General features: G+C 42.2%; 3 protein-coding genes and 2 long non-coding RNA genes across 5 annotated transcripts; all 5 read left to right on the plus strand.

Annotated features, from left to right (window-relative positions):
* Positions 1-192: 192 nt before the first annotated feature.
* fance (FA complementation group E) lies at positions 193-4,072 on the plus strand. Its single transcript, XM_053425210.1, has 10 exons — positions 193-434; positions 915-1,473; positions 1,643-1,687; positions 1,780-1,836; positions 2,290-2,433; positions 2,516-2,639; positions 2,771-2,846; positions 3,324-3,390; positions 3,466-3,591; positions 3,684-4,072. Exons 1-10 carry the CDS (start codon positions 229-231, stop codon positions 3,789-3,791), a joined length of 1,512 nt encoding a protein of 503 aa, XP_053281185.1. The 5' UTR covers positions 193-228; the 3' UTR covers positions 3,792-4,072.
* Positions 4,073-4,791: 719 nt separating this feature from the next.
* Positions 4,792-7,285, plus strand: rpl10a (ribosomal protein L10a). The gene is made up of 6 exons (XM_053425211.1): positions 4,792-4,872; positions 5,300-5,371; positions 5,793-5,873; positions 6,364-6,512; positions 6,610-6,782; positions 7,069-7,285. The coding sequence occupies exons 1-6, from the start codon at positions 4,868-4,870 to the stop codon at positions 7,237-7,239; spliced, it is 651 nt and encodes a 216-aa protein (XP_053281186.1). The 5' UTR covers positions 4,792-4,867; the 3' UTR covers positions 7,240-7,285.
* A 723-nt stretch (positions 7,286-8,008) lies between these two features.
* LOC128442653 (uncharacterized) lies at positions 8,009-8,554 on the plus strand. The gene is made up of 3 exons (XR_008338860.1): positions 8,009-8,260; positions 8,343-8,415; positions 8,502-8,554. It is a non-coding gene; the product is annotated as an uncharacterized LOC128442653 (long non-coding RNA).
* A 131-nt stretch (positions 8,555-8,685) lies between these two features.
* si:ch211-163l21.11 (inositol 1,4,5-triphosphate receptor associated 2) lies at positions 8,686-10,243 on the plus strand. Its single transcript, XM_053424156.1, has 4 exons — positions 8,686-8,706; positions 9,501-9,641; positions 9,751-9,882; positions 10,052-10,243. The coding sequence occupies exons 1-4, from the start codon at positions 8,686-8,688 to the stop codon at positions 10,241-10,243; spliced, it is 486 nt and encodes a 161-aa protein (XP_053280131.1).
* A 708-nt stretch (positions 10,244-10,951) lies between these two features.
* On the plus strand, positions 10,952-12,198 carry LOC128442656 (uncharacterized). Its single transcript, XR_008338861.1, has 3 exons — positions 10,952-11,068; positions 11,786-11,899; positions 11,990-12,198. It is a non-coding gene; the product is annotated as an uncharacterized LOC128442656 (long non-coding RNA).
* Positions 12,199-12,246: the final 48 nt, after the last annotated feature.

Raw genomic sequence — 12,246 nt, forward strand, 5'->3', positions numbered from 1 at the left:
GTTAGTTATTTTAAGACAAGGGGAAATGTGCACTACAGTTTGAAAAATTCCATTTTCTGAGGAATAAAGGTGAGTTGTAATAAGTGGAACTTTGATGTAAACCTTCCATCCCACACCAATCCACAAGGTGGCGGTCATTCATCTAAAAGCTGTTTCATCTGCCACTGGATATAATGGAAGAAGACATGTAAACAGAAATGGCGGGGAGCAGGGAACAGTGAAGGATCCATGAACATGTTTCTGAGTCGGTTTGACAGCCAGTCGAAGCTGCTGCTCCGCTCGCTGATGTCCGGAGCCTCCGGTGTCCACAGGGCGGTGGACGTGTTCCACAGGCAGCAACGGTCGAACCCGGAAATGTCCGTGTGTCACTTTATAGAGACACTGTGTGAAGACGAGGTCACCTGCTCACAGACTGGAGAGCAGCCCCTGTCTGTGTGAGTCTGGGATAAGCAAAGACTTTCTGACCCTGTTTGTGTCTCTGTGACTTTGTCTGTTTGTATGTCTGTGACTGTATGTGTTTCTCTGTCTGTGTCGTTGATAAATCAATTAGAAACAGTTGGACCACTCTGTAATTTAAATATCCCAAACTCTTCATTGTCCCTAATAATAAAATGTGAGGATTTGCTTGTATTTATTTAAATGATTGTTTTATTATATTTTACTAACACTGTGAATTGCCCCTCTGCCCTTTACACTGATGAAGGGCTCAGAAAAACAGCAACGTAACAGGCTGAAATCTGCTCGACTTGTGTTGGAAAAATTATTGAATCAATTAAATAGCTTTTGATAATTTTTCTGTCAATTGATTAATTAACATATCTTCTCAGCTTTACTAAAGACAAACTGCTGCAATATTTAAATCATATACCAGTTGCTTATGTCTCTCACCCATTTTCTCCCCTCACTTATTCTAGTAAACCCCTGGTGAGCCTGTTTCCAGCATCACTCAAACAAAACCTGCTGTCCTTTGTCTATCTGATCCACTCGGTTCTGCCTCAGACCTCCGTTCTGCGTCTGCTCAAGTGCCTCAGCCAGGACCCTCATCCCAACGCCTGGATCTCCGCTCTGTGCAGACAGATCAGGAGAAGTGTGGGCGTGCACGATGAGGAGCCTCTGTACACTCCCCTGTGCAGCCAGAGACTGAAGGAGCTCTCGCAGCGTCTGGCGGTTTGCGCGGGGACAGGAGGTTGGGCCAAGTGCCTCAGCGATCAAACGGTGGAATCTGGTTCTCAGAGTGCATCTAGTTTGTCAGAGCTGGGGACACCGAGGAAAAGGAAAGTGAGTTTAGTCACTGTGGACTCTGGCGATGAAGAGACGGGACAGCAGAGTAAGCGGATAAAGATGGATGTCTGTGGCAGTGAGCAGAAGGCAGAAGAGCAGGACATACACGAGGAGACATCAGAAATGTTGGAAAGAGAAGAACCGCAGCCAGCACCGGACTGTCCGTGTGAATCCCTGCCTGAACACATAAAGGTAGAGACAAAATTCATCGTCTTTTAAAATTTTACATTTTCTTTGCTTTATTTTGGTTCAAAGGAGCTGAAATGATCAAATCCAGTCTACTAAACACACCATTACATTTGCTTTTTTTAATAACACAGACTAGATTTTAAATAATAAAACGGGTGTATTTATCTTTTAGGTTGCTGTTCTTCAAATAAAAGAATTACTGGAAAGTCATTCGGAGGTAAGGACACTTGTTTTCTCTCATCTACCCAGTGCAGTCTTTAAAAAGTGGTATTTACTATTATTATAATTATATTTATTGTGTGTTTTCAGTGGGATCAGAGCTCCATGGATGTGTTCAAAGTGCTGAATGACTGCGATCCTGCCCAAGTGCGTAAAAAAAAAAGAGAAGAAAAGTTTTGCCCCTGTATTTACACCTTTTTGTTTCCTGTATCATATTTAAAGGGGTTGGCACTGTTTCAGTCACCCCCTTAGTCTAAAAAAAACGTATTAGATTCCACAATCTGAATTTTAAGCCTTAAAATGCCTTAAATATCTTAATATATTATGTACAAGGTCTTGAATATGTTTAGGTAGCCATTTTCCACTGCTCTAGTCATGCTTTAAATTATTCTATTTGCTTAAAGAAATGTTGTCATCCATAGTTTCTAATGGCTCCCTTCGTTGCAATTCTTTATCAACGACACAGATATTAACACACTGTGATAATGTACACTTGTGCTATAGATGCCCACTGTCTCTGTGTGTAGTTTAAGTGATATTGAGGGTAATTCTCTAGATTACGTAACCTTATCCTCCCACTCCTCTACCTCTGCTCTCTAGGTGGAGGTGTTATGTAGCACGCTGAGTTTGCCTGACGTCCCGGAGCCGACTCTGCCTAAACTGTGCAGCAGTGTTCTGACTCTCTCTCCTGACCTCAGCTACAGCACGGCCGCAGCACTCATCAAGAGCCTCCTGCTGGAGAAGGTACAGTGCTGAATAGGCAAAGGATGCAGAGCCGCGGCGCTGTGTTTGATACTAATGGAGCATCCTGGTGCTGCTTGTGTAGGTGCTGTCCCTATCAGAACCGGCCTCCAGGTGCCTGGTCACTGCAGTAACGTCGCTGTGTGTCCGCTATCCCAGACCAATGTGCCACGCTCTAATCGGACCAATTCTGAAGGAGAAGAACATAGGTGAGGGAACGGCTGAGTAACAAGCGTAAAGGAATCAGTTATGAAACAACAGATGAGCCAGGACCTGTACCCCGGTCCTTTGCCCAAACTTCAATTGATCTTCTATTCTGAGCTTTCTTTTTTGTTTTCAGGGAATCCACAGGCGGAGCTGCTGAACCGACTGATAGAGGGCTGTCTGGATTCTCATTACAGACTCTTGCTCCTTCAGTAAGATAATGCTTCCAAAGGCTGTGTTTTTATACTCGTTTTCAGACATGAACTGAAAAGAATGGCCACAGAATAGGGTCTGCAGTTTACCTTTCACACACGAGCAACACAGGAGGAGATTCTCTGCGAGCGTACAGGTGAGGGGTGCCACAGCAAGCAGAGGCAGGATGTAACGTTTCTTTTTCTTCTGTTGGGATCATATGTTTTTGTTGACAGTACATTAACCCTGATGTCAGCCCATATCACCACAAACCCTCTAGAAACTCACTCTCATTGAATCTCGCAGATAATCTCCTGCTGTGTTCTCACATCAGCTCATTCACAATGTATCCGAAGTTCTTACTTGGGGGCTGGGAGGAGAAAATCTGCAGAAAGTCCGAAGCCACTTACTACTGTAACAAGTCAAAGAAGCACAGAATGGGTTCATATTAAAAATGGTAATTCTAGTTTGCCTTACTTTCACCCTGTTTCTCCCAGAATGACATTCCAAGTTGCGTGGAGTGAGGCGGTGCTCTCTGTTATCCACAGCTTGCTCGAGTCCAGGGTGAGTCCAGTGTTCACTGATGAGACCAGAACCAGTACTCACTGTTATTGAACTGCCTGTTTTCGTTTTTTCCAGCCGGACTTGAATGAAGAAGTGTTCACACAGTTCACCGAACAGCTCCTCAGCCAGGGTCCTCAATTCACAAAGTCTGTGAAGTTTGCAAAAATGATGTTGACCGTCCTCACCAAATATAGCAGCCATGTGAGTTTTCAGGTTTATATCATGATTTAATGTTTGATCATTGGATAAAACTGTGTTTGAGCTCTTTCTGTATGTTTCTCTCTTTGTTCCAGGTGACAGCTGCACACAAACACTCCCTGTCCTGTTACCTGACGTCGAATGAAACCTTCCTGAAAAAGTCTCTTCAAGCTGCTCTGAAAAGAATAACACACACAACGTGATAGCACTTTACTTCAAGTCCCCTTGTTAAGCATTTGTAATACACATTTAATTAATGGTGTTTAATGTCGCTGTGAGCAGTTGTATGGATGGGCTATTTTTGTATGCTTTGTTAATGTACAATATATGTCAATGAAATCTGAATTACTGTATTATAATTAATTGTCTATTTAAACACAAGCCTCCACTTATAGACACTTGACATAACATTAATAAATGGCTACATTATTGTGGATCTCTAAGCATTTATTGATTCTTATAAAAGCTAAATGTTGGGACTTAATGATGGGACATGAAGTCTTTTCTGATCTGCATCTAACACATGTTAATAAACATGTTCAATTAAGTTTGTGTCTTCATCTTTACAGTAATTTATTAAAAAGTGTTATTCTGCAAATTCAGATTTTACATAATATGATGCAGATTCAGGTTAAACCATAGACTGTATATGAAGATAAATAGTAATTAATCAAATATAAATTAATAAATGGATTCTAATTAATCTGAATATTCAATCTAAATGTAGCTACCCAAAACTTTAATTATCACCACATTAATCAGAATAACCGGTTAAAGAAAGTCTTAAATTATATATATACGTGAAGTTATAACACAAGATAATGCTGCATGAATACTTTCCTTTTTACTTTTAATACCCGAGATAGATTTTTATTGATTGTTCTTCTGTGTTGTTTCAAATGCAGTACTCAAACTTCAAATGATTAGAGATAGTTTATTTAATTTTTTTTAAACATTTGGTTTCCTCAAGAGCATGCACAACCTCCGTGCGTGTGCTTGTGTGATTCCCTACATCTAGACTGCATTTTCCCCCAAAGAATACAAATACGACAAAAAATACTTCAATAATAGAGAATCAGAATCAATGGAAATAAACATAATATTTTAATTTATTTAAATTGATTTGTCTTTTTAGCAAATGAGGTTGAAAACCCTTTCTTCATTTTACAACGCTGCAGTTTTAGTTTTGGTTACGTCATCACGGTCGCCTATATTGTGCGTAACTTCCTGCTACACTTCCTTTTTCATCGTAGCTGCAGGGGAGAGACGAGCCGCCAAAATGAGGTTAGAGACAATTCTACCAGTAAACGTGAAATAAAATGTGTTTTCCACATTTACATTAACTCAGATTAGCGACATAAGCCCGTGGAGTCACTGTGTGAAGCGGCGGTTGTGTTATTTAACCCAGAATTTCTGAATTAAATGAAGTTAAACGAGGCGCATGACACCGGCTCCTCCGCTAATGTCGGACATCACGTTAGCTTTTCAATCCTCTGTCATCCGCGCATTTACAACACATCGAAGTTTATATTTAACATCAGACGTTTAGATGAACTCTTGTTGTTTATATTAACAATCAATTGACTGAACTTTATCCTCATTTAACGATCTTTTCATCGCTGCAGCTCAGCGCCGCAGATCCTCTGGTTGAAATTAGATCTAACGCTTTTCTCTGTGGTAGCTTGACGTGTGTGTATTTGTGTTTTAACAGTAAGGTTTCGAGGGACATGCTGTATGAGGCCGTCAAGGAGGTTCTCGCAAACTCCCAGACGAAGCAAAGGAAGTGAGTTAACAGCCACACGTCACCCAAACGTGCCTCCATCAGATTGGAACGTACTTTTAAATGTGTTACCATAAATTCATTAACATTGGTTTCTGTTGCCCCTAAAATGTTTTTTTGTACTTCAAATATTTGTATTTTCAAAATCTCCATCAGCAAATACTTTCTGTATAGTGACAGCTTCGTAGTATTTCTGGTGGCTGGACCGTCATCCCACTGCAGTGAACTTATTTTTGACTAATTTTGACATTTTTATCAATTTTGTGCTCTTGTCCCTCTGGATCAATACATTATCTATACATCTTAAAGTAGCAGCAGGGGGTTTTCACCAATGTTTCATACTTTTGTGACTCTTCAATGGAGTCTGGTTTTTTAATAATTTCATTCCAGAACTTAACATTTGCTGAATGTGTCTTGTCTGTAGGTTCGTGGAGACGGTTGAGCTGCAGATCAGCTTGAAAAACTATGATCCCCAGAAGGACAAGCGTTTCTCCGGCACCGTCAGGTTCGACCTTTTACTGTCTCACCCGACCTTTTCCATGTGTGCTTCCAGCCCTGTCTGAGGGTGAAACCAGCCTGTGTGTTTCCTTGGCCAGTAGAGGCTTGATAAGTGTTAAAAGAAACGGTCCAGACAGGCCAGGGGCAGACATGGAGAAGTACTCTGGGTAGTCTGACTGAGCCCAATCAGCCTCGGCTGGTGAGGGTGAAGCAGGCGGACCCCTACCCTGGGTCTTAAAACATTAGGGGAGGCTTTGAGTGACTGAGCTAGTAAGTTCAGGTACTCGGGCCGACCCCTTTACATAATGTAACCCAAGAGGTCAGCTGGACACCGGCCATGATGGTGGTGTGGGTAAGAATCTTTTCACCGTCGGAGCCCCTCTCCTGACATTAGTCCCCTGTAAACCGTAGAATTCTCTCAGCCGTACCCTGCAGTGCCTCCAACAGACACCTCTGGGTTTGAAGTGACCGTTATTTACTGCTTTGTTAACACGCAGGCTGAAGACTCTCCCCAGGCCCAAGTTCTCTGTGTGCGTCCTGGGAGACCAGCAGCACTGCGACGAGGCCAAAGCCGCCGAATTGCCTCACATGGACATCGAGGCTCTCAAGAAACTCAACAAGAACAAGAAGATGGTCAAGAAGCTCGGTATGTGGCTCAGAGTACAACCCCCAAGACATCTGTACACGTGGTTGTAAATGCCTTTTTAATGCTAGTCTTTCCTTTCCTCACTGTCCCCCTCCAGCCAAGAAGTACGACGCCTTCCTGGCCTCCGAGTCTCTGATCAAGCAGATCCCACGTATCCTGGGTCCTGGTCTGAATAAGGCTGGCAAGTTCCCCTCCCTGCTCACCCACAACGAGAACCTGAACACCAAGGTGGATGAGGTCAAATCCACCATCAAATTCCAGATGAAGAAGGTATGTTCAGCGATACCTCAAACTTAAAACTGTTTATTCTTCCACAAACTATGAAGCCTCATGTCACAGTCTTACAGGACTGTCATGACTCGAGGCCTCACTGCAAATAACTGTTACCTCAATTTGTAGATTTTGTAATGATGGATGTGGAACCGTCCACCGCTGCCAGCACATAACATTTAATTGAAATGCAAACATCTCTAGTTTAACATTATTATTGCATAACCATAGTTGCACATTTTATTTGTTAGAATCTATGTCTGAACTGTGTTTTTTATTTTTGTAGGTGCTCTGTCTGGCCGTGGCCGTCGGTCATGTAAAGATGACAGAAGACGAACTTGTGTACAATGTTCACCTCTCAGTCAACTTCCTGGTGTCCCTGCTGAAGAAGAACTGGCAGAACGTGCGTGCCCTCTACATCAAGAGCACCATGGGCAAAGCCCAGCGTCTCTACTAAATGACAACTTTTCTAAAAATAAAAAGTGGAGATGTTCCAAAGATTGTTTATTTGTTTGTCAGATTTGCTTCCTGATGTCGTTTGAAATGTAGCTTTTTATAACTATGTTTTTAGATGCTTATTTTTGTTAATGATTTCTTTCAACCTGAAATAATCAGGACTACTTGGTAATGTACTCAGTTGGTTCATGGTGTAGATAGAATATAAAGGACACATTTAAAGGTCCTACATAAGAACTTAAAAATAAGCTTTACAAATGCCCTGCACCTTTTCAAAATCCATTCACATGAATTTGAATATGATCCACGTGTCTGCCGTAGATGCAAAATAGGCCTGAAACTAGATAACATTCATAGACTAAAAGAGCTGATGATGGACGCCTTCCTGCTCTGAGCTGATCAGTTTGAGAGCCACCAGTACAAGCAAGACATTTTTACATTTAAGAATTAAACTACTTTTAAAATAATTAAAAAAAACAAGGATCGATAAACGATGAGAAAAGGGAATACCTTGTAACAAAACAAATTCTTATCTGAATGGATTCATGTGAACAGTCAGATCCTCAAGCTGTCCTTATTCTCAGGCAGTCACTTCCAATGATTAAAAGCTGAAAAACAAAGTTAACAGTTTAATTGCCAGGAGACATGGTGAAGTTTCACTGGATGGAGAGATGGTTAGACGTGATGCTCAAGTAATAAGTTGTCACCTGGGACAAAAAAGCAGCATTTTCTTCTACAGAGAACATAGCAGCAGAGAGAATTTACCCATGAGCCTCTTTGGCCAGTTGTCCTATACTCTGGTTTGTCTGTGGATCTCATAATAGGATTATCTGTTCTAAGTACACAAGAGCGACTGAAGGAGAAAATGAACCAAACACAGACGGGAGCTTCTTCAAATATACCTGTGTTTCTAGCAACAATGGAAATCCTGTGTTCACTGTGTGGAGGCTCTGATGTAATCTGAGGGAGACGTTTGGATTATTGTTGTGAAGATGGCAGCTAATGAAGTGATGCCTTCTGAGGTGAGTCCGGTAATCTGCCGCCTGCTCCTGTTAATACTGTTCAAAACTTTTGGTTTAATGATCTGACCTGATGTTTGTGAAGCGGTTGCAGCCTGATGCAGAGCCCAGCAGCTACCGCCTGCGCACCTTGCTGGGCAGTGAGGACAGTGAAGAAGGTACATAAACACAGCTAAAACAAAAAACTCTCATAAAAAAAGTGACAATGGCTCTAAATTCAATCTGGATTTGATTTTGGGAGCAGAAACCAGTCAAGAGGAGCCGCCAATCACGAGCTGGAACGAGCTGTCCATCATAGAGCGAGTAGGCCTCAACAGGTGCAATATACTGTCACACACAACCTTCACCCTAACTTTAGAATTTATACATTTAAATAATATTGAATTTTATTTGTATTCATTAACCTTCTTTTTTATCACAGTGTAGAGATGTCGGAGAAAGATCTGGAGGTAAGGCTCCCACTTGTTATTCACTATCACATCCTGCAGATTATGTTGTTTATTGAGTTCTGTATTTTAATTTATTCCAGACATGAAAACACATAAAATCCCATGCAAGGAGATGCACACACACATTTCAAATCAGACTAAAGATGAAGAGAATAAAAAAGAGGTGGTTGGAGCTGTGACATTGCTCGTACCCTGGTACCCCGGTGGTCCATGTCACACTGCCCGGGGGCCCGGGAAACCTTTCTAGATTTCCCCCTTAAAATGATCATGATGTATTCCGTGTTGTCATGTGGTTGGAAGAGTTAAGAAAACAGGTTATGCCAAATTATTCCAAGGATGAACAATGTGCAACCTTTAAACTTTAATAAGCACATCAAAACTCGATCCTTCCTATTGACAGGAGGTAAAACCAGTTTACAGATGGCTGGATCTAACCAAACCCAGAATATATTTGTGAGTGTGATGTGTTTTGCATTTTACCACTCGATATATTACATGAGTGCAAGTTTTTGTGTTTTTAATTCTTTGTGACTTTATTTCATAATGTTGGTTTTGAGTTTGTGGTTTCGGATTTTGTCCTGAAACCGTAAATATTCAGCATTGATTAAATCTGGTCCATTAACTTTTAAAGTTTTACAAGTTTAATTGTCATTTCAAAGAACGTATTACAGCTGAGTTGATAAAGTTTATTTTAGTTTCTTAGTGAAACCTGAAATAGATTCAGACAAAAACACAAAAAGAAATGTTCCCTCACTGAAAACCTGCGTGAGATGAATGATGTGTTTGTTTGTCAGTCGGCCTTCTCTCAGATCAGTCTGGCTTTCTGCTGTGATCAGTACACCCTGAAGCAGCGGCTGCAGGCGGAGGAGCACGCCCGCAACATGGCCGAGGAGAACATTCAGCTGGAGCTGACCAGAGGCAGAGAGACCCTGGAGGTACAGCCAGTATGAGGGGGTGGATCTGAAGTCTCTGTATGACACCACCACACAGCGGTTCACCTGTGTGTGTGTGTGTGTGTGTGTGTGTGTGTGTGTGTGTTTTCAGACACTGAAGGGCCTGTGTCTGGACAGTAAGCGCAGTCAGATCCTGCAGAAGCTGGAGCTCTCTCTGGACATCCTTGGTGGGACGGTGGAACGCATCTCCAACACGGCCGAGGTCCTCGGGGCCGTGCACCAGGTAAAGTGACTTTTTTCTGGATGATTTAGCACCACTTGGGACATTTTCATTTCATTTTATTTTTCTAATTGTGACTCTCTACCTGGAAACCCAAGAAAATATTGATCTGTAACATAATCATAATTGATCTGCATGATTGTATACATTTCTAAACCTATTTGTTCATCAGGAGGCTCGAGTGAGTCGGGCAGTGGAGCTCATGGTGGCTCATGTGGAGAATCTGAGGAGGCGACATGACAGAAACGCAGCCGAGATGGAAGAGACCAAGAAGATGATCCAGCAGCAAAACTCCTGCAGAAACCTCATCGACCCCAGAGCCTCACCAGGTTTCTCCTTTACTTCAGTCCGTCTGTTTGTCTGAGGAGTTTGTCATGGGCGACATTTGACTGATGAGTGCCTCTCTTGTCGTAGATCCCGGGGACAGTGACAGCAGACTGAAAAGCTTTCTGAAGGTACGGAGTGAAGTGGACGTATTGCACCTCATCTCTCTTCAGCTCATAATCTCCTCTCCCTCTTGTTTCTATTAGACCAACAGCCGTCGAAGGATCAGTGTGTCAATAATCAAAAGTCCCCGTCAAACAAAGGTAAGGTTTCTTTACTGAGCTCTCCCACCTTCTCTTCAAGTATCATCTGTGGTTTCAGATTCTGTCGAACACAGAGCCAAGTCAATGCTGGAGATTGTCATTGGACGTGCATTGAAGTTCCTGCTGGACACTGTGTTAGATGAGGAATGAGAAAGAAATTGTTCAAATGAAGTTTTGAAAGTCCACAAAAAATAATGTTTGCCCTCTCCTTTGTCTTTGCAGGAGAAGAAAAAGCGAGACCCGAAGAAGCGGTCGGCTCATGGAGGCTCGTCCGGCAGGAAGTCCATCCCTGTGTGTCCGTCTCCGTCCCTGAGCTCAGAGTCCAGCTGCTGTGCCATCGCCAAGGAAGACGGCTACTCAGTGGACGACAGGTCAGCTAGAGACTGACACGATAAATGTTTCAAATCAACAAGCATACAACACCTGACCTTCTTATTTTATTTCAGGCCAATTGATCCAAATGAAAATCCACCTCAAGCTTCGGCTGCTCAGCTTCCTCCGGACACCGCGGACACCGCGGACCCCCCGGAGCCTCCCCCCACACCCAACACAGAGCCCCCCACCTTAAAACAAGTGGTCAACAGGAAAACACAAATCAAAAAGTACAGTCTGGGAACAACAATCCATGAAAAATGTCTGTGTTCGGCACATGTTGTCTTCTAGTGCTGCCACGTCACATTAATCTGCAGCTGCCTCAGTCCTGTTTATTTACTGATTGTTATATACAATAGATTTCATTGCATTTTTTAAAAGTCAGTTTTCAAGGCAATTTAAAAACAAGTCAGATTTGTATGGATCTGCCCTTTGATCCGGATCCACACCAAAATGTAATGTGTTCTTTCCTAACCCACAATGCATCCTTGCACCAGGTGTCTTGATAATCCGTCCAATAGCTTTTGTGCAATGCTACAATCTAACAGGCCAACAAGATGGCACCAAGTAAAGCATTACCTCCTGTGTAGAGATAATTATGTTGAACCCACAGGTTTTATGTTTGGAGTTTGTTTATCTGTTTTTTCAAGGCTGGATTACTGACCTTGCCGTTGCTGCCTGTAATTTGATTAATTACAAGTTAATCTGGCAACATGCGTCAATGAAACACAACTATTGACATTTACCCAAGACTGGGTAAAAATAGCAGACTCTGTTAGAGGCTTTTTCTGTTATTTTCATTTTCATTTTTAATTTCCTTTTCACTTTTGTATCCATTATAAGACTACACAGGCCATGTTATGCAGTTCCCATTGTAACTCTGCATGATATTGTAGTGGAATAATTCAGCCGGAGTAACATCTTTAAAATGTGTGCCTCTATCACAGCTCCCCTCTGGATACTTTGCGACAGAGACACAAGGGAAAAGCTGTGTTGTCAAAGAAGAAGTTGGAAAAGGAGAAAAAGAAAAACAATATATTCCAACCGATCTCTGCGGGCACGTAAGTAAAAACATATTTATTCAAATAATTTGGATGACTGCGATGAATGTTTCCTCTGCACACACACCGACTCACTGACGCTCTCACCAGGTGTAGATCTTCGTGGAGACAACGTCCTCTGACTCACTGGCTGTATCGCTGTCGCTGGGTCGTCCTCTGCTTGTACCTGTTTGTGCTCTTCTTTGTCATCACGCTGACGTATGTTCTGTGGAAGCTTCACTATGGAACATTTGAGCCCTGATCTGTTCTTCTGGAACCATTCGACTGGACCCGTCTGAAGAGTACGTGTGTAAACCACCTGGCTGAAAAACACTTTGTGTGTACAAAATAAAACGTTTTGATGTATA

The sequence above is a fragment of the Pleuronectes platessa genome, chromosome 6 (assembly GCF_947347685.1).
Source record: "Pleuronectes platessa chromosome 6, fPlePla1.1, whole genome shotgun sequence".
In the NCBI taxonomy this organism is placed as follows: Eukaryota; Metazoa; Chordata; class Actinopteri; order Pleuronectiformes; family Pleuronectidae; genus Pleuronectes; species Pleuronectes platessa.